The 25,859-nt window shown below is 39.0% G+C and overlaps 1 protein-coding gene across 1 annotated transcript in view; it reads left to right on the top strand.

Moving 5' to 3' along the window:
* The first annotated feature begins 11 nt into the window (after window positions 1–11).
* The window catches only part of pebp4 (phosphatidylethanolamine binding protein 4), a 46,636-nt gene continuing 20,788 nt past the window's right edge, over window positions 12–25,859 (top strand). The window contains exons 1-4 of the mRNA XM_026322084.1: window positions 12–113; window positions 1,069–1,163; window positions 1,337–1,469; window positions 18,975–19,073. Of these exons, the coding sequence (XP_026177869.1) occupies window positions 111–113; window positions 1,069–1,163; window positions 1,337–1,469; window positions 18,975–19,073 (330 nt within the window). The 5' untranslated portion in view covers window positions 12–110. The remainder of the gene's footprint in view (window positions 114–1,068; window positions 1,164–1,336; window positions 1,470–18,974; window positions 19,074–25,859) is intronic.

Genomic DNA, 25,859 nt, shown 5'->3' with positions numbered 1-25,859 from the left:
TGTCAGTGCGCAGACGCAGACGCAGCAGCAGCAGCAGCAGCAGCAGCAGCAGCGCCTGCACGAAAAGATTAAACCTGCAGCCAAAACACCAGTGGACAACTTCTTCAAATATGGTAATGTTCAAACACCGTAATGCTAGAAGCAAAAATGTGCAATTTGTGGCCCATAAACTTTTATTTAATGTCTGTTCATTGCGAGGACGCGTTATAAACTGCAGCCTAACTTCCCATGTCGACGTGTAACAGGATATACTGCAACAACATAAACAAGTAAAGGCTGAAGATGCGATAATGTGAGCAGGTCACAGCAAATAAAGTTACTCTCAATAGTGTCCTTTACCAGGAAGGCGAGGGCTGTGGTATTTTAATACAGACTGAAGGTGTCTGAAAGTAATTACCATGTGTGGCTGTGTGTTTTTAGCGCGATGTAACATAAACAAATGATCAAATATAGAAACACATTAGGATCTTTCTGCAGTGTACCGCGTGGAAATAAAATTACAATTCATAAAACATTAAAACTAAAACTACTGACTGTTCTAGTTACTGTCAGTAGCACAGTTTGTGCCTTTTAAGGTCAGCACAGTCCTGTGTAATCTAGTCCAACAGGTATAGGTGGTGTCCAAATAAGATTTAATTGGCTGAGACTGATCAACAGGTGAATTAGAGTTTAAAGAAATAATATGGATTAGCCGCCACTGAAATGTAAAAACTCATCTAGAGCTCCAGGAAACTTTCAACAAAAAGGGAAAAAAATAAATAAATAATAGAAGTATAGCTGAAATGATCAGACAAATAAGTCTGTCACCTGGAAATCAGACAGCACTGATGGTCATTACAGCTACAATGTTCTGGTCTCTGCTTCAGAAATGTTAAGGTTTCCTGCTTTTTCTTTGTCTTATATTGTATTTTCCTCAACATCATTGTTGATCAAACAAACTTTCTAAATAAGACTAATGACAAAGTGAAGTACTTTGACATTCTTGACATAAGAATTGACAGCTCCTAAACAAAAATGATTTGTTCAAAATAAAAGCTGTTCATGTAACTGAACACAGCTGTTCTACAGGCATCATTTCTGGTGTTATCTGTCTGCATTGTGGGGCTTTTTCATGTGGAAGCAACAACAGACACCCTGAGCACTCAGGATGCTTCTTTCTGTCAGTAAGTACCTTAGCTCATAATGACCTGAATAATCTGAACTGATGCTTTCTTAGTTCATTAAATATGTACTTGAGCAATTTTTTTTTCTCCTTGCAACATTTTTATGTGTTGACGTTGTTTATCTGTCTGTATAAAAGGTGCTTGAGCTGTTTTTTTTCTCTCTTCAAATAAAGTGGTGGGCTAGAAGCGATCTATCCTGAGCTGGACATTGACGAATGCCTTAGAATCCCAAAGGACCAGGACCTTAGAAAGAAAGTCAGCACAGTTTGGGGATCCCCACAGATTTACTTCTCTGGAGCACAAAAGGTAAAAGATGGATTTGTGTGTCTGTCGTGTTCATGATGTTTTGACAGATTCAGAATAATTTAAAAAGATTTTGTAGGTCTTTAGGTGTGCAGTGATTATATTTTCACCCCTGAGTGTTACTGACAAACATTATGTACCTTTTTTTATGTTAAATAGACAGAGCCATCACAGAAAACACACAGATATACTGCAGATTTTAGAGAGTTTTAAGAGGAGGCCCTCTCACATCTTTGTGTCTACTTTTCATTCATTTGCTCTTATTTAACAGGACTGCCATAGCTCTGACAGTATAATATTTTTGTGGAATTTGTGATATCACAATGTCTGTTAAAAAACTTTGACAATTGCACATGTTTATTTTTACCACTGGAGGGCAGTAATGGATTAGACATGCTCCAACTCTACTTCAACAGAGCAGACCATGGGTTAATGTTAGACAAAACAAAGTGTTCACATTATTTGGAAAAACAAAAATCATTAAGACATGCTAGCAATATTTTAAATGTCAGTCTTCTCCCCTGTTGTGATCATCTTTTCATTATCTCTCTCGCCTGTGCTGATTACTGATTCACTGTAGTAATGTTTGTCACCAGAAGGTGGTGCTAGCACCTCATACTTCGAATACCCTCAGTGAGTCGTTGTCATAACCCATGTTATGTTTTATCTATGCTTATAGTTTACACTTTACAATATGTCAGATAACATCCATTAATTGTCATCAATAGTTCATGATAGCAGTTTTGATCTGCACAAAATCTAATTGCATGATAAAGAGTAAATTGCCATCTTCAGGTGTCAGTTATTAGATTGAAGTGCAGCAGACAGCAAACAAAAGCTGGGTATTTAGAGAAGCAGTGTATGAAGCTGTTTTATTTAATGGTAGTAAATAAGTCAAGTTTAAGAAAGAAATCAATTTAATTCAAATATTTCTATACAGTAATTTGATGATGAAGCACAAATAGATAATACATTACCAGTTGTAATTCATTTGTCAAAATGGCTTGGCAGTAATGCATTATAATGCTTTTTTAAAGTTTGAATATAATAATAAAAATTAGGTACATTTTGATAAACTTGAAAAGAAAAAAAATCTGTGATTGTCAGAATGTTGTTTTCTGATAACATGGGAACTTTGGAAATGCATGTAAAAAAAAAAAAAAGGCATGATATTAACAGCACAGAGCCTAAATGAATGTTATGCTACATAAACTAAAAAGAAGAACCAAGTTTGGAACATGGATAGTTGAAGTGGGGCTTGAATTTAATGTAGTATGTTTTGAAAATACTTATTCCCATCATGCCAGGCATAACATTCATCATAAAGATTTATGTGGATGACCTGTATAGTATTATTTATTTATATGCATATTTTTTTAGTGAATAATCTTCTGTGTAGTCTTACTGTTGAGCAACAGATTGAGAGAGACACATTTTCCAATCCACAGAGCCCCTGCTGACGTTGACAATGAAATTACACCAATTGTACACCAAATCCTATATCTGTAAATTGAAAACTTAAATTGAAGGCCACCTCGATTTAAGAGCTAGTTTATGAATTCCAGAGCTAAGCAGTCTAGCTTGAACATGATCTATTGCCCTTCTCTTGCCCAAACTCCATTTGATCTATGGTCGTATTATCTGTAATGCTGTCTTACGTGATTCTCTTTTATTGCCAGAATCAGTGTCAGACAGCAAAACAGATTACGTTAGATTAAATCAATACAAACTTTATTTAGTTGGCTTTTAAATGTAATTCTCCATTTCTCCTGACACTATTGAAGGCTCAGATTGTTGCCTGTGGTTCTGTGGTTGGTCTGCTGGTCCACCACGCTTTCTGTCACTGTGCCATGCTGCCAGCGCTGCTGCTATTCTCTGCCACTCAGCCCTTGTACTCGGTAGCAGGAATGCAGAATAGTGGCCGCTCAGGCTCAAATCCACCCACTATCACACCCACTTCTTTACTGGGACGGGATGTATGCCTGCTGAGTAATTGTAATGGAGCGCAATGGGCAGTAGTCCCATAAACCCGCCTCTAAATAGGTGCTCATGACCAAAAACAAAAGCAAAGGGCCACAAAAACTGCAGATTTCTGTGTCCAAACTTCAGAGTAACGAATCAGCACTTGAACTTATGTGTTAGCAAAACCTGGCATGTGTGTTAATGAAGCATTTTTAGAAGTACTAATTACACTCCGAAGCTTCAAATGCGTCTGCAGTTTGATACAAGTGGGATATGTATTGGCTAACGAGATTAAACTATAACAACATAATTTGGTTATAGCTGGTCTGATAAATAAAGTGTGTAATGAAGATTGGACCAGACCATATTCTTTCTTACTAATATAATAATAAATTCAAAATACAGATTGCCTAAGGTCATAATATCAATAAAAAAAACACTGACTTTCGTTCATTTACTTTAATGAGTGTATTAACCTTTGTAGTCTACTGAGAATGCAAGAAGATCAGTAAGTGTCAAAACAATGAAAGCGACAGGCAAGACGTTCTTAATATAACTTAATTCAGCTAAAATATTTATTTCTCTTATTGTGGCAAAGACTCCTGATACAGCCAGACAATAATGATCGCAGTAACTATTAGTAACTCTTTGGGAGAGGGACTAAGCCTTGGAAAGAAGATTTCACCTGTGCAAATGGCGCACTGCTACTTTGGCAAAGAGCTGAAAAGCATGATCGAGACAAAGAGGTCTTCTCAAAACCAGTGCTATCATTGGAAATACTGTTTTCTAGACTAGACAAATGAATATGTTTATTTAGAGTCCAACTTATAAATCATATTCTTGTTTCTATCATAGGTTGTGTCTTAGTCTGCTCACTGTTGAATAACAGATGTTTATGTGGCAGAAGAATGTGAAAACTGTACTTTTTGGTAACTGTGCTAATTGTATAAAAGAGCTTAATGTTATTTTTTACATTAGACTGCATAAATAGGATTATTATTATGTATTTCAAACAGATTTATGTTAATTTGGTATTTTATGCGGCAAAATGTATAAATGCAAAAAGCATCTATCAGTACCTTATGATGTATAAAATCTATGCTTGTAGTCTGTCACCCTAACATTTTATGTACTGTAAATGCCAGAATGCGTTTAGGATATTTGGTTTCACAGAATGGATTGCTGCACAGGTTCTTGAAATTGTTGGCGGCCCTTTGGAAAAACAGGCAAACTTGGCTGAAGGACAGAAAACCTTTGAAATATGGCTTTGCCTCCAGAAAAGAATAAAAGAATAGTGAAAATTAAGAAGAATCCAAAAATAACCAAAGAAATCGAAGCTAGGAAGGATTAAAAAGCTCTTTATATTTTTGGCTATGTGTCAGTTCATCCAGGTGTGCTTTTGGCACAGCTAAGGAATGGTTTTCTACCTTTTTAAATCTTCATAAAGTTATGTTTAAGTGAGCTTGTTTAAAAAATCCAACAATCAGCTCAATCACATGTTTTAGTATGGCTAAAGTTTTGCTTGCTTCATTGTAAAAATGCATAAAGTGCGACGGTGCTAGCTATTGCTGCAGTGCAGTATTTAGCAAAGTGAAACAAGAGCACCTCAATGAAAAACGAATGCCCTTTATTTAAAATTTATTGACCATTCAAATTTATTATATTCTCATTAATTCAAATTAAGAGAGTTGGGTCTTATGTGCATTCATGAGAGTATTCTTGAGTTTGATTTCTCAACTAAAATGCATATTTCTTCAGTTTACTTGGTGTAAACAACACAGGCCACAGGAGCTATCTTTACCTCATAGTCACTCCAAAAGTGGAGACAGTTTTGGAGTTGTTGCTTTCTTTTTTCAGTAAGGACCATAGCCACCGGGCACATTCTTAGACATGGGGGATTTCAAAGCCTTGTTTTTGGGTAGACATTTCTTGCATCTGGTGGATGGAATGAGGGTTTAAACCATTACTGCGATTAGAGCTGCCTCACTATGATCTCTTGAGCTTGCTTACTGCTGCTAATAGCTGTTTCCTCTCTCTTTCCTTCTATCTTTTTCTTTTTGCTTTCTCTCTCTCTGTGAATGATTTTTATGCTTTGCTAAAACATGTGGGGGCGTTGAGAGAGGATTTAAATGCAACGATCCCCCTCCTCTTTTTTTGGTGAATCTCAGCGTTCTTTTCTGCAAGCCTCTGATGACGACAGGGCAGCTTTAAGCCTGGCAGTGCCCACGGCAGCCTGCCGTCTCAGCGCTGCCCACTCTCCTCCGTGTTGGCATGCTGGAGAAAGCGAGGGTGGGGTTCCTCTCTAACAGACCCTGTCATTCCTAGGAAAGCCTACATGTCCACCCATGCAGGATTCCTGAGAGGTCTTCATGTTGGGGATGTGAAAGCGCAAAGATAGGGATTTTATTTTCAGTAGGCAATGGTCTTCATTCAGCGTAGAGTCAAGGATGTATATGAAGGAAAACAGACAAAACACTTGCTTGAGCCTTTATATGACGACGGGGGTCAACAAATGAAACATGTAGCGTAATAGCCATCTAATTGCATATTCAGTGTCATCAGGTGGGTGTTTTTGGCATTCTGGACTAAATCAGTGCGTCTGGCTGAGATTCATGGAGTTTATTTCCTTAGCTAATGTTTCCCTTTGTCACTATAACACCCTGTTAAACTGACCTATGTCCAACGCATTGAATCATTGCCCATTACTATACTATATGATTCACACAAGCTTTTGAAGGGGAATTACGACCTTCTGCAACCAGGTCCACTTGATTTATCATGCATATACAGTTGAATGCAAGAGAGGCAATAAACCTCCATCTCACACAGAAGAATATTTGCACCTTGTGAAGCATGCCTTCCTTTTTCTGTCTTCTTCCTTTCTTCACCCCTGCATTCACTTATACACTAAGAGTCTATTTTCATTTTGAAACTACCTTTTTGTACCCTCTTGCAATAGCATGGTATTCCTTCACCTTACATTTGGTCTAAGAGCGTAGGCAGCAATACTTTTGCTGTGTGACCGTGAGTAAAATATGATTTCGATTACCATGAAAATGTATTGTGTTATCAATGGGAGGATAAGAACAGATTAGGGAAGCTCTGGGATGCTCTTACAGATGACAATGGTCAGGTTTCTGTGCAAGCAGCAGTATTGGAGAAAATGATTTTCACTGTTTGACAAAAGCTGTGAGAAAAGGAGGTGGTTCAACAAGTAAAGGCAACTCTGCAGTACCTGATATGTTTAGGATGAGGTTATTTGCTCTCATACTAGAGTATTGGTTGTACATTATTTTGCCATTCATTGTTGTAGAAAATGTGCAAATGTTGATTACCACATTTTGGAATTGTGTGTGCAAATTTCCAACATGAGACAACACATGACAGTTATGACATTCATTAGTTCGATCCAAATTTGCAAACAAGCTTCAGCACAGAGGCCATAGGAAAGACTTCAAGAGGTAATGTGCCTTTAATAAAAAATTCCACCTGAACCTGTGCCTCCTGATTAGTATTCAGTATTCACACAGAAATTCTATTTTGTCAGTTCATATACATTGACGACAAGATCTGTTCAAACAGAGATTCATAATCTGCATGGGAAGTGCATCTGCTGCTGTGGATACTTAGACAAACATACAAGATTAAATTTCTATTTATATGAGCCACAGAAACCTAACATTTGCCAGAGAATCATTGTAAGATGTGGAGACGACTCAGTCGCACTTTGGCACAGTAAGAAACTTGTACATTTTCGTAACGTTATCTGTCCAGTAGGGAGATGTCTGCAACTGCACGACACCCAAAAATATCACATTGAAAAATGATCCAGTTGCTCCCTGCAGTTTTCATTCTGTCTTCTTATCTTGTGTGTTGTATGATCAGAAAAATCTCCAGGCCTTTAATTTCTGGATGCTTTTATACCAGCAATTTTATACCAGCAGTAATTTTATTACCACAAAATTACCTTTTGTGGTAATTTCACAACAGAAATTGAACCGTAAACTTTCTACTAGATTCTTAATTGTCGATATAATTTATGCTAAACGTCAATATAGACACTCATAAGTTTATGGACATGATTACTGTGCCACTTGAAACTGAAGTAATTAACTTTTTTCTTAGACAGTTTCTTTTCTTTTGGAACTAAGTACTCTGAAAGTTAAAAGTGATCATGTGTAGTTTACTTAAGACCCAGATGCTTGGCTTAGTGGCATTTTGCCCATAATGTTTTGTGCTTCTCATTTGTGGTCCGGCACAGGGTTTAGTTACAGTTGTGTCCCAATCCTCTGATTCACCTTCTTTAAGAACAGCTCCAGGGCTCCTCATAGTGCTTAACTCTCCATAATGCCATCCCCTTCATCTCCCCAGTGGTCTTATTGTCTTAACTCCGGATGGAGAGTGTTCAGAAAAAACAGGTTAATACACATTTGGCACAGTAGAAGTAAAGCATCTTTTCAGAGATACACTCTATTCAAGTTTTTCTTTGGAGAATGTTTTTCATATGATTCCCATTTCTCTTAAGTTGTTTAGTTACCTTGTCAGTGTGTTTAAACAGTTTTTCTAAGATATATTACCAGTGATTAATTTTGTTTTTGACATTGAAAGGCTGCCACAAACAGTGGTAATAGTCAGGTCCATTGATGCAGTGATTGATCTGAGAACAGGGGACGATAAAACTGCCTTCCTTGTCATTTTCCTGATCCTGTAGTTTGGAAGCAGAGAAAATGTTATGCAAATGATTTGTTAATCCCTTTACATTATTTGTTCCATTTCGTTTTCACACTCAATTTCTAGCACAGCGAGCTGACAGGCGGACACCCTCAGATTGCTAATTCTTATTTTAGAAAAAAAAAAAAAAAGTCAGCCATCCATCACATTTAGAATATATACCTGCTACAATTAAATTGACTTGATTGATTTACTTGGAAAATGCACCAGAGAGCACTTCAAGTACTTCACTTTGGACACCTTCACCTCTTTTTGTGTGTTTTCTTAAAAGCTTTCACCAGCAGGGAAAGGCTCTCAAGAAAAACACTGAGTCGTACAATTAAGGCTATAATATCAGCATAAGAAGGATAAGATAGCTGAGTCTAAGCCGAGAAACAGCCGCACATGAAACTGTGACCAGTGTTTTTTCCAGAGTTTTGTTGTCCCAAAGGTTGGTGTTAAAAATAATAAGAAAGAGGTGGGATGGTCTTACATTCAAGAAGCTTAAAATGCAAAATCTCAAATAAGCCCAATTTTTTCTAGCCAATCACATTGCTTTTTGGTGGGTTTGTGTTGATCGTCTCAACTGACTCATATACCACCCCTCCCCAAATAAAAACACTAGAGATTTACGTGGCTTTTCAAAAAATGTATCTAGACAGTTATCCAGCTTAATCTTCTTAACATATTAAAGTGATTTGCTTTACCCTGAAGTGGCTGAAGCTGCGAGCTCGCCGCCCCTCATGGGACTAAGACCTGAGAGGCATTGTGGACATCTTCCACTCTTGAATAAGAGAGGTGGGCAGAAGTCAACCTGCTTCTCAGCTGTGGAGCTGTGGCTGTCCCCGCTGTGTCCGTTTTATTTATTTATATTTTATTCTGTTATTAGTCCAACTGTTGCACTCAGTCAGTGTTCTTAGGCACACGGCTCTGCCAGCACTGCCCACACTGTGGTGTGGAGGTTTGGAGCTCTCAGCTTTTGAGCTGAACTGAAAGAGCTCTCTCACAGAGTAGGTGTTGGCAGGATGCTTTGTTTCTTTCTGAGAATGTCATGAGAGGTATGGATAATGAGAAAACTGAAGCACAGTGATAGCGTGATTTATCTGGGTGCCCACTTTATGCCTGACTGCAGATTTGGGCATTCTCAGATAGACAATGTACTTAACCTTTTCTTCAGACATGGCATAAATCTGAGAATCAGTAGTGACGTTTACAATGTGTTTCTCTTTAAAACACCATTTCACAGGCTGGGCAGCTAAAAGGTCTTGGTCAAACTCAAGTACTGCTAATGTCCTCATCTGGCACAATGCTCTATGAATGTGCTTCAGGGCACTGATTTTGCCAGATTGCATCACTCGAACTGTAAGTTCACACTTAGACATTCATTGTAGCTGAAGCCTAACTCCATTTATTGTCCTCATGGTATTTAGCTTACGGTAATGTCTGTCAAAGTTAAATCAGACGCGATGAGGTCAGAGTAAATGTGTCCATGTTGCAAGCATAATTTATTTAATTTGGACATTAAATTGGCTGAAATATGAAGGCATTTAAAACACCATCTTAAAAATTACTCTGTAAATTGTTTTCATTTGTTTTATTTCATAATATGAATACGTTTTTAGTGTTAAATGGACATGGATTTTTGGTGAAATGCTGCTTTTTTAACTACGTAATTAAGACAACAGTCATTGTGACAAGCCAAACCAGGACGTTATGAGTACACAACTTTCCAAACTCGGTTCTATTTGAAAAATATTAATCTTCGACTTAATGCACTGCAATGTACTTTAGTTTCTACGACTGACATAATAAAAATACTCACTGTATTACTCGCTGATATCCAATGCAAATTTTCTCACCTTTTCACGTTGTAGCTGAAATATGTTTTACACTGTTAGCCCAGTATGTCCTCACTTAGTGGCTTTAAAAAGCTACTGGGTCATCCTCCATGTGTTACATTCAGAATTCCTAGACAGAGTGTGCAGTGACGATAATGTGTGGATATTGCGCGGCTGCAACTGATGCTTATTTCGTAAAATGCCCAGAAAGTTGTTTGAATACCTTCTGAAACCGCTGTTTGTCCTTGTCCTACAAGCGATCTACCATTTTGATTTAACTATGAAGCGTCTCTGTAAATGTGTCCACTTATTAGGATACCTCATGAAAATTTTGTGTTTTGCTCTGTCTCTTATTCAAACTGGCATGTACTTGACCGTTTGTGTTGGACTGAATGTGTGACAGGTGTTAAAATCATACACTGGCTGTTGATGCACAATATTGTTGAACACAGCACAGCGCCACACAGATGAGCACTTCAAACAAACTGTGAGTGGTTGCTTCTTTTCATATCACAGAGAATAGGAGAAATTGATTGGAACTGGGAGGCTTAGGACTGGATTTTCCTCAACCATAATATTTTTCTTTAACAACTACAGCTTAAATTTAGATTTTTTTCTGGCTTTGTTTTTTATTTCTTTGTCCAAATCCTATCGAATGGTGCTTCAGGTTTTTCCTTGAGTAAAAAGTTGATATTGTTGTGGGGAGGGAGAAAGGACTTTTTTCATGTGTGCAGGAATGTAGATTTCTTCCCCCCGTGAAATCCTAATTGTGCCTTGGAGGGCTGGTAGGGTATCTCTGCTCGGCTCAGCTCAACAGGATTTGTGTCTGTGTAGTTAGAGTATGTCTCTTAGCTTGAATGCGGATATAACCCTTTCATTGCAAAAGCTGCTGATTTTTCATATTTGCCGATAGGCTGATCCTGTGCTTCTGTAGCTTTTATGGAAGACATTGGAAGTTTTTGTTTGAAAAGCATCCATAGTCAATATTTTCCCATAAATATTTGATATTTACTAAGAATTAATTTAGATAACAAGTGGACCTCTTTCAGTGGATCAACAATATTTGAAAATAAAGCCCTTGAGAGCAGATCTTGTCAATAGTGGATGGTCAGAGTGGGAATATGTCTTGGGTCAAAACTACATGTGTCCTGTGTGCTTCTTGAGTTATGGCTGTGCATTTATCTGTACAAATCCAGGATAAGATCCTATCTGCCTGCAGCGACATATCCCCCTGGATTTGGTCAATGTGAATTAGACAGGCTATGGTTTATACTCAAAAAGGAATTGCAATAATATACATGCGAAGATTATTGCTGTAGTCATTAATTGTTGCTTGAAAGGGGATTAAGATTACCATTCCCATAGAAGACTCTAACACCTGTCCCTCCGCTCAGCTAACAATGTTACTTCAGATTTCCTTATTTCTGTATCAGTTTAAGTTGGCAAAATAAAAAAGGTTGATTTATTCAAATGAATCATCAACGCTGGAAATGATTCAATATGTGCCACATTCAGATGGGTGATATATTATTCCCTTGGGGAGAGGCAAAGATGGAGCTGTGGAGCTGTTTTATTTGTGCTGTCTTTATCAGTGTGTCAGGCAGAGAGGCTGAGCTTGTTCTCTATGAATGGACGAGCCCTTGAACCATAAACCTGTACCTCCTCTGATAACAGTTTATGCATTGTGATATAAGTGCCATTCTCTGTGATGTCCTCTCTGACAGCACTAAATATAACGTACACAAAATGATCTGACAGACGAATTATTTTATTTCAAGCAGTTTTCCAAAACTAAGGATTTTCTGTGCTGTGTGTGGAGCATGTGTATTTGAAGGCATTTTGTGGATTTTGTTAAGGATTCAAAGCAAAGCACAGTATTGTGGTTGCATTTCACCAAAGCGTTCCTACTCTTGCTTTCAATGTTTTGCCTGTAGGTGCACATTTTTACTGTACTTTTATGTCGACCATATCTTGTGCCGCATATCGTTTAAAGCTATTTCTGCTGCTGGGACCACAGACTGCTCTGACGTCTAACATTGCCGCATCTTCTAAGGTGACAAGAGTGCTCCCTGAATTACTCAGAGCCCGTGTGATGACATGGCCCTGATTGTCAGACGGGTGGGCTGGTGACACTGGAACACAGACGGTGCTTGTCTGTTTGAAACATTTTGTTTCAAGCTTCCAAGCCCTGGGCAGTCCTCTTTCCCAGTCTCCCAACACCCAGCTTCGCCCACTGAAACAAGACTCTTCCATACTGGAAAATCCGGCCCTGTCAACTGGCAGTCTGGACTAGGTTCAGCCCACACGCCAAGCACCCCCCACCACCACTTCCACCCCTTAATAGGCACTAGAGTTTGCCACCCCATGTAGATGCCTTTTGGTCGCCATCCATGGATGGCGTCAATAGCATCTTCCTACACAACAGTGACTGAACGGAGGGCACAAGAAAATGTGGGAATAATTTACACTTTCTCACTGTACTACCATCAGAAACCATAATTAATCATGATAGAAAAAATGTGGAAGCCATCTTGGCTGGTGAAACACACAGTGCCTGCGAACAGCCCTGACACCTTTAACAGCTCTAATGGCCAAATAGGAATGGGTGTCAGGGTGCTTACAACTAAGCTCCCTTCATGGCAGCATGTATCCCATCATCTACAAAAATGTCTGCTGCATGATACTTCATGAAGTGTAACTGTTGTATTTGCAGTTACCGTTAAAAATGTTACAGTATGTGTTGATGGAACAATGGAAATTATTCTCCTATGAAAATAAACAGTAATCTTGCTCATGCTTTTTCCACACAGTCTGGAATAACCGTCAACACAACATGTGATTGGCCAAGATAAAATTAATCGTTAGAACATGTAAATAGGAGCTTTAGGGTGTTGCAGCTTTGAAATCTCTTGCCATGTGAAATGTGTGTTTTAAGTTGCACATTCTCCCAAAAACATCCACTAATCCCAGTAGTTCTTTGTTATTTTACTTTTCATCCTCCAAATTCCCCTAAGTGCTCTTAGAATCAAAATAGCTGATTTAGATTCCCAAATCCCGGTGAAGTAATTATAATGTACTCATCATTAACTTTTATAGGCTGCACTTGTTGGTAAAATGCAGATCTATGGCTCTAAGTGTGTGACATGCTTGACAGACTAATTATGGATATGAGTCCAGTGCTGTAATTTGCCCTGTTTGACTGTGTTGTGTTCTCAGCAGCCAAACTACATGACAAAAATATTTCCCTCTTGCCTCATTTAGCACGGGCTGGATCTGAGTCTCCTCTCCCAGCGCCTGGCTGCATGTTACTTCAGAGTACCTGTTAGTGGTAGTTACTGTGTTTTGAGCATGTGCATTTGCAGAAATGGCTTTCATGGCAGTGAGTAGGTGTATGTGTGTAAAGCCACCACTAGAAAGTGTTGAAAGCCTCAGCTAGCAAGATCGCATCCAGGGTGACTAATAAGCTTAACATGAGCACGGCTGTGTTCGCAAGCATGGCGCGGTGAAAGAAGTCTTCAGTGTTGAGAGAAATGCAGAAATGCTTCCCTAGGCTGCTACTAATTCCTTCACCCCCCTCAAGCTTCAATCAGACTGTGAACCATCTTACTGTTAGCTATGGCTTGGTAGCTGTTCCAAACTGCACTGCAAAAGTATAAGACTTTACAGGCGAGAGTTCAGGACAGGCTGCATTTAAACATTTTACAGAATTTTATTTTATTTTTTTTATTATTTGAATTTAGAGCTGTTCATTTGTGACTTTAGAGGCCAAAATATGATGAATTGTTCACAAACATTCAAGGGACAGATATTACAAACATAGTCTTTTTTTACCTTTTGCCTAAGTATATTGATGCATATTTGTACATTCAAACAGAAGAAGAGTGTTATGTAATTTTGTGTGTGTTTCATGTTCCTCCTAAACACTAACCACTAGCTCGCCCATCCCTCTGTTCGGCTGACTAGCATGAAATTAGTAGCTGCATTGTGTTTAGGCCTGAAATATTCGTTTGTATCCACATGTGACTTTACTTTGACCATGTGGCTCCTCAAAGTGTGGATTCATAAGCCACTTCACACTCCACTCCTGTGTGGGAGGGAGGCTGAGTTAAAAATAGGCAGGTTTGGAGGTAGTGAACAGCCTGCACTGTGTGAGGCGCTTAAGAACACACTGAGTATTGGCATTCTCTTTGCATATCGTTTATATGTGTCAATAATCAGTCTGAATATTAAACCACTAACTGTAGTCGTTACTGGCTCTTGTGAAATTCCCCAAATCATCTTGTATAATAGCCTCAGAAGCATCAAGTGGTGAGAAGCCGTCAGATTGTGTCCTATGGAGTTTATTAATAAATGACACCACGTTGGCCGGTGAATTGTAACGTCTTAGCCATGAAGTGGCTTCAGTTATGAAGCGCCACCTTTAGCTCGTTGACCCTGTGTACGTGTTTGTGCGTGAATGTACAGTGTACACCCATAATATTCATGTTTACGTAATATATCATCTTAAAAGGGAATACCAGTGAATTGCATTTTTTTGAAAATTGGGGACTGTGACAATAAAAGAAATAGAGGAGGTTGAAATGTGACTTTTAGTCCCTAGTGAACTCTGATTTAACAATTTTAACAGTAAACTACTAATGCCTAATGCTGTTCATCCATCCATCCATCCATCCATCCATCCTTCCATCATCTATACCCACTTATTCCTTAACCAGGGTCACAGGGATCTGCTGGAGCCTATCCCAGCTCTCTTTGGGTGAAAGGCAGGGGTACACCCTGGACAGGTCACCAGTCCATCACAGCCTAATAATGTACATTTTGAGGGTAATGTAGATGTTATGTGGATTAGATTCAGGTTTGACATTTTGCATCTTATTTTTATGGAAGTGCTGTTTTTTTCTACTGACATGCATGTGTATACATGTCTTCATAGTCATAAGACCTTTTTATTGCTAGAATTATAAGATATTTGTTGTCTAGACTCTCTGAAATTCACTGATTCTTCCTCACCCAATTCCTCTGTGGCAGATTGCATTTCTGCTCTTTATGATTAGGTTTCATAATGCTGCTTGCCGTCAGTGAGGTTTCAAAGCTGTAGATGAGAGGGGGCAGAAGGGGGGGTGGTTCTATGGTTCCCCCACTTTCTGGTCAGGATTCAATTACTGCTGCCTGGCTGACCCCCGACCTCCCTTCCACCAAGACGAACCTCATCTTCTGACCCTGACATTAGCACCACCGTTAACCTTCCTCATCACTTACTCTACTGCCCCCCCCCCCCCTTATTGTCTTATCACTTTGTCCCTAGTATAAATGTCCACATATTTTTGGTTTGGGAATTAGACACCAAATTATAATATAATTTAATTTAAATTTAAATCATTTTTAATACTCTATCATTGCAAAGACAGTAAAATTGTACTTGAGATTAATTTCCTGACAAATTAAATTCTACGGGCATGTTTTAGAGTTTTTATTGTTTTGCATGATCAATCGTTCATCCTTGCTCTAAGCTGCTGTCGATGGTTGTTAAGCCATCAGCATCTCTTAATCACAACACAGATACCTGTTAATTACCAAATGAGTTCAAGTGTTTCTGCGACTTAAATAGGGATTTGGGATTGATGCATTGCATTGGTGTGGATCGGGCCGAGAGCACATTTGGCCATTTAATGAAACATTGTGCGTTCTGTGTGCAGAGGCTGAAAGAGATGAAAAACAGGGAGGATCAAGCAATAGGTATATTAATAGGAAGCTGCATGAACGACATTATTTGGTATTGGGTCAGGGATAAAGTATGAACTTGTAAACTCACAGAGGGGCCTCCTCTCCCTCTCTCCTTCTCACTAACTCACTTTTGCCCTTCATGGTGTCATCAGTTAGCAGAGCTGGGCTCGATAGCCCCGGCAGCTCTACGAGAGCAGAGATTAGACATCTCTCTGATTCTCATCCCCAGCAGAGTTCACTCAAAGGTAAGCCAGTAGTTTACATCCTCAGAGAGACTGGTCTTTGTCTGTCTTTGTTGTTCACCATCTTCTGTTTTGCAAATACTTCATCTATTCAGTGCTATTGGCATGGAGTGGGTGTTTCATGTCATCTCTTGAAAATACAACACTATAAAAATGTATTTTAAAAAACTGCACCTGCAGTTCTATAATGTATAATTATATAGTGGTATATATTTGATAGGAATAGTTTAGGTGTCACTGAAGAGATCATCTCCCCTTTTCCTCTTTACCACTGACTAGTAGCTGTGATGCCCAGTCAGCTGCAGGGTTTATTTCAGCCGTCTGGTGTCGGAGGTCCCAGTGGGGAGTTTTGCTGTGATCACAGCAGGCAGTGGGATGTTAATCCCAGAAGAATGCAGGCTCAGTCTCCCCCACCTCCATCTTGCACCCAGGAGCCTCACATCCTACATAATGTTCCAGTGGAGAGCTCTGCGGACTGTGGCCGACACCTACCCAGATTTCACTTCTGCTCTTAGCGCTCAGATTATTATGACATTTTTCTGTAGTCCTGTAGATATCATTGCACAACATGACCTCTCACCTATAATCCAAGTGAAGTAGATAGAAGAGGTTAAAACAGGTCATTCAGGTCAATTTTATAAGCATCTATGTGTGTTCTTCGTATAGAATATTAACTGTCATCAGTGATAGATGTAATTAGCTACAGTGTAAGAGCAAAAATAAATGTCCAGTCATCCTTAAGGCCCAAATGTGTCCTCATTAGTTTTATTGATTAATGCTAATAAAGCAGAGCTCCAGCATATTTCTGGAAATATATGGCTTCCAGTATCCAGCTATGAGAATTAGCAATGGAAACATGTTTTGATATACATTTAGTTTGTTCAAGCCCTGATAAATTATTTCAGATGGCAGAATATGCATCTGTTTTTCCCTTGAGTCTTTCACACATATCTGTGCGTAATTAATGTGGATTTTGACAGATGGAGAAAAAAATGTCCTTGTAAGAGAGAAGGGTACATGCCACAATGTGTGAAGTGCAAGCATGGAGGGAGCTTCTTGTATTATTTGCTGTCTGTGCCAGCTGGACCAGCCACATTCTTACAGGTAGACAGTCAAGCACTGAACATGTACAGAAACCAGTGAAATTCAGTGCCCACGATATAAAGGCCATGTTTTTGTTAATTTGGAAATTAATGTGAAATGTTCTTAATGTTGATCTAAATTTGGCTTTAGGAAACTACTCCTGTCCTATACAGTGTATCTCCATCCATGATAACTTTCGTGAAATATCCCATAAAATACTATTTCTTTCAATGATAATTGTGACTGGAGGTCATCTTTAATTTTAATGCTTTAAATTGACATTTAGTCTGTGTGTGTGTGTGTGTGTGTGTGTGTGTGTGTGTGTGTGTGTGTGTGTGTATGCGCGCGTGAGCACATGCACGTGAAACGATGTTATTCTGAATACATCAGGGTCTGACTTAAATATTAGTGTAACTACATTATCACAGTGTCTTTGCCTGGTAGCAAACATGCACAAATGAGGATTACAACTCTTGAGAAGGCAACAGGTCATGGTTGGTAAGCTGCCCGGGGGGGTCACTGATATAGAGTCACTTTTGACAGGCTGTGGAGGAGGCTCTATTGTTGCTGGTGTGTCTGGATGTTACCTGAAGGCACTATCACTGAGACTACAGTATTATCCTATTATTAGGCTTAGTTGTTTACGCTTATTACTGCTTGTCAGGTAGGCAGAGAATCCTTCTGAAAATGAGCATCTGCAGAAAAATACATGACTATTTCTTTATCTCATTCAAGTACATCGGCTTAGGATAATTTTCAGAGGCCTTTAAGAATGTCTAGATAGGACACAACAAACAAAAATTTAAGATTTATGTTTACATAGGAGAATTTGATTCTAGGAAATGCTTCACTGTACCACAGATAATGTTTGGCAGTCTGTAAGAATGTAAGAAACTATGCATCTGTTTTTAATGTATTAAAGCTGATATCATTATGGTTTTTGCTTTACTTGAAAATACATATACAGTAAGAGGACATAGTGGATTTAAACAGCCCTGATTAATGTCTCTGTTTGTAGAGGAAGTGAACAAAATAAAAAAAGCCCATCATATGGTCTGGCAGATTTTGGGCACCAGACCAGGGATGACAAATGTGCTCTCGCAATAATTCAATCTGCTCTCATAATTCTCTAACTTTTAGGGACAGACAGAATGAAAATTTTCCGGCAATTAAGCCGCCAAGTCAACGTCCAATAACTGTGATCAAGTGTTACTTAGGATGTTTTTTCTCTCACTTTATCTATTGACAGATTGGGGCGTATAAAGATACTGGGTAAGTGGCAGAAAGTTACTGTGAATATGTTAACGAGAGGAGTTGGTATCACGTCCAAAATGCTGTCATTTTATTGATGTCACAGTAATGATATTAAGTTTAAGGAATAACAAAGAGGCAGAGCTGTACTCTTGCAATAAGAATGGGTGTAATGTAGTTTGTGATTAGCAAAGCCAAATCGTAAATGTTCCTTTGTGTTGTTGCCTTTTTTGGACAGCTTTACTTATTGCTTTTTATGTTGTGTCACGTTGTTGTTTTTTTTTTTTTTTTTTACATTTTACTTTTGACAGCTGAAGTAAAACTATGTTATGATCAAATGTCAAGCCAGTAAAAGGCAAACCCATCTTTCTAGTTTCACCTGAATTTGTGAGCTTTAGGTTCACCTAAAAATAAACCACAAATTGGTTGAATAGAATGAAATGCTTTAGGTTGAGTAAGAAGGTAAAGCAAAGAATTTGTTTTGAAGTATTTAAAGAAAGTATTGTTAGCTGCAGAGCTGTCGAGCCTTGGGCAATATGATGCACAAACAACACACAGCTGCGTTTAGAAAGCAAAAGGGATCAGGTACTGCTGTTACTGGAACTGCCTCCGGGCCAATCACATTGTGTGTTGTACTGTAGCAAAGTCAGTTTGTCTGTATTAAAAGTAATAATATATGGATCTTCTTCTGTTTTCAGCAAAAGAAGTATCTTCTGGTGATGGTTGATCCTGATGCTCCAAGTCGCACTAAACCAACATCTGCATACTGGAGGCACTGGCTGGTCATTGACATACAGGTACAGTAAGATATCCTGTGCCCTCACTTTAAAACAGTCTCATGTGTTTTGGTAAAGTCGACACGGAGAGCATTTGTTATTGGATTAGGAACTCATATGGTGCAAATTTAGGAAGTGGTGGTTTAATTTTTTTTTTTTTTTTTTACTTGAAAATTGTGCATTTTCATAATCTCGAGGTCTCACTTGGCATGTCTTGTGTTTACATCTGCACTGGGGCCGATCGCAAGGCTGAAAAATTATGAATGGTTTTTAAGCCTAACTTGGTGAAATAAGGATGCCAAGTTCAAAAAATGTTAATTTTTCATATCATGTATCTTGTGCAATAAATGCCTGTGACAAAAGTGTGGGAGTAAGTCTTTCTAAATGGCTGTGAAAGTTTGCAAGGCCCTGTCAGCAGCAATTTCCCTCTGCTGCAGAGAGCCTGGGACGTGTCAATGCAGGCGTGTGAGACTGAGATTGAGGAGAGCAGCATGCGAGGCGCACACTCTTTCTCCCATAGAGCTCCAGTCCCTCAGCTCCCCCTCCAGTGGAGAGATCTTGGCAGAGTGTCCTCCCTTCATCTGTTCCCCGAGGCAGAGCAGCTCCCCCAATGATCCACACTTCTCCATATTTTACACCCCCGAAATGGGCACGGCTCCGATCCCCTTATTTCTCTTCATATTTCTCTCCTTTTTATCCATCCGTTTGTGTGTTTTCACATTCTTGCATTCTATCGCCAAATGCGTGTTGAGTTGTTGATTGCCTCAAATATTTGGAGGATTGCAGACATGTTCTAATCCTGCGGGAACCGGGAGATCAACCTAGTAGATTAAGACTAGTGGTCTGAAAAACAACCACACAGAGATTCTTCAGCTATGTATCTCCTCTCCTATTTCATTTTGTAAGGTGGTGTTGTACACTGAATAAGTGCCACATTGACTCAAAGATATAAATGTGACGTGTCTGGGATATAAATTTTAGTAAACCTACAATAGTTATAAATTCAGAGTTTTGTGATACAGCTCATCGGTGCTGCACTTAACAGATGATTTATGCAGATAAATTCCTGCTCCTCATATCACTCACATATATCAGTGATATACAAGAAAACTAGTCATTCGTACTTTATAAAACTGGATTAGGCCTCACCCTTGCCTTTTACTCTTAAGACCAAAGCCCAAGTCTCTCTGGACACAAGACCAGCTGTGAATAAACAAATGTCTTTCAAGTGCTCAGACAAACCACATTCTCTCTAGCAATTCAATTTCCTGTCACTTGTGTGGGTGTTGACCTGCATTGCCCATGTAGGGATTGGCCAGTTTGACAGGATGTTTTTCTGATTGTGACTGGTGGTTGGTCAGAAGGGTTAATGAGCCTTTTGAGTGATGGCGGCCCATAGTGGGAGGTGTTTAATTGACCAGGGTGGCTAGGTTACATCACACAACCTCAGTTTTGTTTTTTCAAGCTGTGTTTTGTCAGTGTGAATGTACTGGATTCTGTCTCTGTCTGCAGTTGTGATTTTGAGAGCGTTGTAGGAGCGTTATGAATTAATGTGTAATTCAGCAAAAAAGAGAAAGTGAGAGCAAGTAAAAATGTAATTTTATTTATTTGTTCTCTGTAATTTTGTTTTATATGATAACTTGTTAAATCTAAATTGCCCGTAGGACTGAGTGTGAGTGTGTGAGGTTGTCTGTCTTTGTTTGTCTCTATGTGGCCCTGTGATGGACTGGTGACCTGTCCAGGGTGTACCCCTGCCTTTCACCCAAAGAGAGCTGGGATAGGCTCCAGCAGATCCCCGTGACCCTGGCTTTCAGGAAAAAGCGGGTATAGTAGATGGATGGATGGATGGATGGATGATAACTTGTTTGACAAGTACAACATCCTGCAGTCTTGGGCCTAGGTTGTTTCCATTATTAGCACTGTATGTAGTATTTATCTATAGCCACATTTGTGAAAGTGAAAGATATGCTTAATTTAGCTGAAGTGAGGTCAGGTTGGACAGAGCAACATGGCACTATATATTTACAGTGACTCTTCAGCTGAGGTTTTATTAGAGAAAGAGTGGTAGTACAACAAGGACACACTGAACTACCTCATGGGTAATAGACTCATCACTAACCTTGCTTTGAGCTGCATTATGCAGCTAGCTCTTCACTTTTAAAAACATGTGCTGAGAATCTCCTCACTATGTGTCATTCATGCAAAAACCCTCTTGAACCACAGAGAGCAGTGCTTTAGGCCCTGTATTTGTTGCCACATACATACAGCATTCATCCACAACTACAATTTAGAGCCTTGCACGAAGCAGAATTTAGTATTGACTAGAGCAGATTTTATTGGTATATGGAGGATTGTGTTTGTGTTTTTATGTTATATATAAGAAGTTTGGGTCTTGACTGACAAATAAAGCCTGAAGTTTTAAAAAGGATTTAAAGTTTTCAGGCTGACTTGTAAGACATCCAACATAGATGTGACGTAATACCTACATTTTCTGACTGATTATTTACCACAAAATCATAGACCAAAGATATGACCTCAAAATATTCAAAAGTTTAGATGGCAGTTGTTTTTATTCTCCACACCCAGATGTGATAACTGGATTTGGTTCTCTTGCTTTAACCATTTGGTTTGGTTTGTAGCTGTTTTCCTTAAAATTATATATTCCTATGTAATAAAAGGAATTATATGTTTAACCAAATGTCAACAAGTGAGGCTCTGGTCTTAACTTTATTTTGACTAAATATGTAGTTTGGCTTTGTAAGCCAAAAATGTTCAACCACTGCAACAGTATTTTTGGTGTCTTGTATCTCCATGCCACAATAAATAACAAAACTACTGGTAACTGTGTTTGTGCCCTGCAATTTACCCATGCTCACATTAATACACATTAAGAAAGAACAACCATTCTTACATGTGTAAGACAAGCATATTTTAATATTTATGTCAGGTGCCAAATCTTTTATTCAACTGGCTTTATCACTTACCACATAATTACTTTTGACTGTCAAGAACAGTTTACTCCAGCAGTGAAGTGTAAACTGTGTGGCTGGGTGTCTCATCTTTTCCCACCAGCTGTCCAGTTTCTTTTAGAAAGCAATATTAGGTGCTGCATATGCATTTTTGTTGCAAATGCCCATTTTCAGTGACCCCTAAAGCTACAGAAACTGTAATTTAGAATCTTTTGCCACAGACTCTGTGTTTTACTTCAATTATGGAGAATTACCAAAATAACCATCAACAGATTGTTGTCTCGCTCTCGAAGTCGAATTCCAGATTGTGAGCCTCTCCCTCCCTCTCGCTGGTCTCCCAGAGTCTAAATCAATGCAGATGTTCCGGTATGGTCTCACAGCGATAATTACTGTAACAAGCAAATCATTAGTATGTGAATAGAGGCAGCTTATATAAATACAGCACTGAGTGTTACTTTCACTTGTTAATACTTATTCTCTCATTATAGTTTTGGCGTTTTGTGAGTCAACATGATGCAATATGAACTTGCAGAATAGTGCTACAGTTAATGCTCTTTCCAGCTCTGAGAAAAGCCAAGGTGTTCATTATTGCTGTAAAATCCCATTTAAACAGAGATGTATAGCCTTGGGTTGTTAATGGATTTTGTCTTACTTATTTATAGTGTATGAACTTTCTCTGCTGAGAGTTTGTCTCCATGAATGGTGTCAGTTACATACTTAACTTTTTCTAATAATGTGCAGACAAGTTAGCGTAATGATAATTGTTGGATTTTGTCCATTCAAAGTTTTTTTTTTTTTTTTTTTTTTTTTGGTACATCAATGAAAAATCAGTTGTGCAAATGTTCATACTGCATCTATATATACATAGCAAAACAAAAGCATGGAAAGATAAACTGACTACATGACATACGTTTTAAACATGATGAGAGACTCAGCCTGTTCAGGCTGTGGTCGCTGTGTTTTATTCAGTCAGTCATAGTTCTTGACTTCCAGATCACTTCAAGGTCTGTCATTTAGAGGCCATTATATGTCTGATTTCCATTCAAAGGCCAGTTGGACAGTTCAGCACACAGCATGCTGTGCTTATTATTATGATGCACGAAGGATATGCATGCTTTAACATTCATCTCTGTTCTATCAGCTCCCAAAGGGGGGACAGAGCCTGTGTTCTGCTGCTGGTCAGGCAAATATCAGACCAGCTGGCTTTGTGTTTGTGAATTCTGCGGCCTGCAGAGATCGTCTGCTCCACACCTCAAAATGTCCTTTAAGTGCAAACTATTAGGCGTGTAACTCCTCACAGTGTTTCAGTCAATGTTTAGCTCTTAAAAGGACAATACTGGTGTTATTTTGTTTCTTTGTTATTATCAGGTCCCCACCTTAACAGACCAGAACCCAGAAAAGACTTTGCTGTGAGCTAGAGTTGTTTGTGTAACTTTTATTATGATGAAAAAATAATGCGTAACAACCATTGTCATGATATGGCTGTTTGATTAACATTTCATAGTTAATATCACTGGGGAATAAACTCTATTTGGTTTTGGCTGCAATACTTGCTAGTAGGATGAGTTTGTTTAGTTTGTCTTTTCAGGTGGTCTTCTCATAATATGAGTTATAAAAAGGTAAAGTAACACCCAGCTTATCATTATAAAGTTTAGCCAGATCAGGCACATCCTTTTTTTGTTGTCACAGAAACCTTTTTTCACGTACATCAAGTGACAGGAGTATGTCTTGTTGAGTTTCAGTTGATGTAAAGTTTGCAAAAACAGTCTGAGCTGCAGATCATTAGAATCTGAGCAGCAGAAAATGATAATACAAAATGTTGAAATTATATTTTTAACCTCTGCAACAGCCTTAGAGTTTGTTTTAGCAAAATACCTATCCAATATTGAAAATAAACATACATAATTGCATTGTTCTTTATCCTGTAATTATCCCTACTGTGGCATGTTATGATTTAAGCATTTATTTTTGACAGACAGCTGCCCCCATATGGAAGCCAAAAACAATTTCCCAAAGGCCAGGCGAACCATAGCTAGCTTCATTGTGAGAACAAAGAACCATTGGTATTATTCATAATTAAACTCTTATTGTGTACTCTGCTGAATATTTCCATTCTTCTGCCTCTCTCCTGCTCACTCTCGTTTCCCCTCTCAGTACTTTGCACCTCGTGCTGGGAACATCTGTCTGGCGTCAGAGTGGAGCCTGGCTGTGCAGATTGGAGCAGGTAGAGGAGCACATTGTAGCCCAGCTAATGATGAGAGTGTCTGCCCTCTCTCTTGGAGGAGACGCAAGCTGCTGCTTCACGCTCGCTCACTCCACTCATACGCCCAGGGAAACAGATTTCCAAACATATGCAGTATGTTTTTAATCCAGTTGAGCACTTCATTTCCCAGCAAACACAAATAACCTTACGGGACATCCATATCTTATGACAAGGGGGTGGGCGCAAAGGAATTGAAGAATTTTCCTTTTTAATGTGATTTTTTTTTCCCTCCAAAGTTGCTAAACATGCTCATAACCCAGGTTAACAGTTTGCTTGTTTATGGTTTCACAAACTTTTACACAGAAGTGCCTCCTGGCTCCAAGTCATATGAAGCAACTTTATCCAATCTACACTCAACACCTGTTGTCATCCTTTGTTTGACTTAAATTGACAGCACAAACACATGTTCTTTGTGTGAAGTGCCTTAAAGAATTTAAACAGATTGTTATCAATAATATATATGTGAGACGGAAGTAAACTGAGCATCTTGTTACAAAATTAAGAATTATGCCAGAACTTAAATAATTGTTGTAGGTTTTGGGATGGGTGATTTACCTGCTTGTCAGTATACAGCTTGTTTGCTGTATATTTTGAATTCTAGCTTGAATTAGTTTGACCCTGATAAAGTTTACATGTGGGTCATGTAGGTCATTCATCCTTTTTCATAACTGCTGAAACCTCCCTTGGTACAAGTCAACAATAGCTCTTAACATGGAGGCCCAGCTGGAGGTGCTTAACATTTAGAGCGGTGCTCATCCTGCTGTCAGCTACAGCCAGACAAATGTCAGAGGTGGTACTACATGGAGTTCAGTGTTTGGAAGTCATTCCCTCACTAAACCACATCAGACTCTCCTCACAGCCACTCAGCCAGATTCGGACGCTGGTGATTGTTGGATTTGGTTTTTGAAGTTTAGCTTGGCTTTTTCTTCTTTTCTTTTTTCTTTTTTGGAGAGTCACCTTTTTAACTTTGTACACCTTCATGTGTGTCTGTATGTCTGCTGAAAGCATGCTGGATCTGTGTGTGTGTGTGTGTGTTGTGTGTGTGTTGTGTGTGAGTGTGTGAAAGATTCAAGGAGAGGCTAACAAAGCAGAAATCAGAGGTGTGACGTGCCAACTTTCTACCTGGACTTGATGTCACTTTGGTCATACCCCTACTGATCTGCTACAGGTCGGACCCTCCTGGTCTTATGTACAAACACCCTTTAATGCTGTCGATCCTATCTTACTTGCAGCTTATTAACAAACAGGTTCTTCTTCAGTGTGGGCTGCTGCTCTCACTGTTCTCCACCACCTAAAGGGAGAATTACATAAGAATCCTCCGCTCAATTGTCAGTTCCATCCCCCGTCCACAAGCAACAAACACACACACACACACACACACACACACACACACACACACACACACAAGTACTGATAACCTACCAAGCCTCTTGGCATCTCTATAACAACTGACCTCCCTGCTGTGGTTGCCGTGGTAAGGTTTCACTGCATAAAGAACGTGAGCTGCTATGGATTCCAGGAACTCATGAGTCCTGTTTGGGCAGCAGTTTACATACAGTTTTTACACGTTGCCAA

The sequence above is a fragment of the Mastacembelus armatus genome, chromosome 9 (genome assembly GCF_900324485.2).
Source record: "Mastacembelus armatus chromosome 9, fMasArm1.2, whole genome shotgun sequence".
In the NCBI taxonomy this organism is placed as follows: Eukaryota; Metazoa; Chordata; class Actinopteri; order Synbranchiformes; family Mastacembelidae; genus Mastacembelus; species Mastacembelus armatus.
The sequence above is the reverse complement of the archived record's forward strand: the minus strand, read 5'-3'. Positions and strand labels throughout refer to the sequence as shown.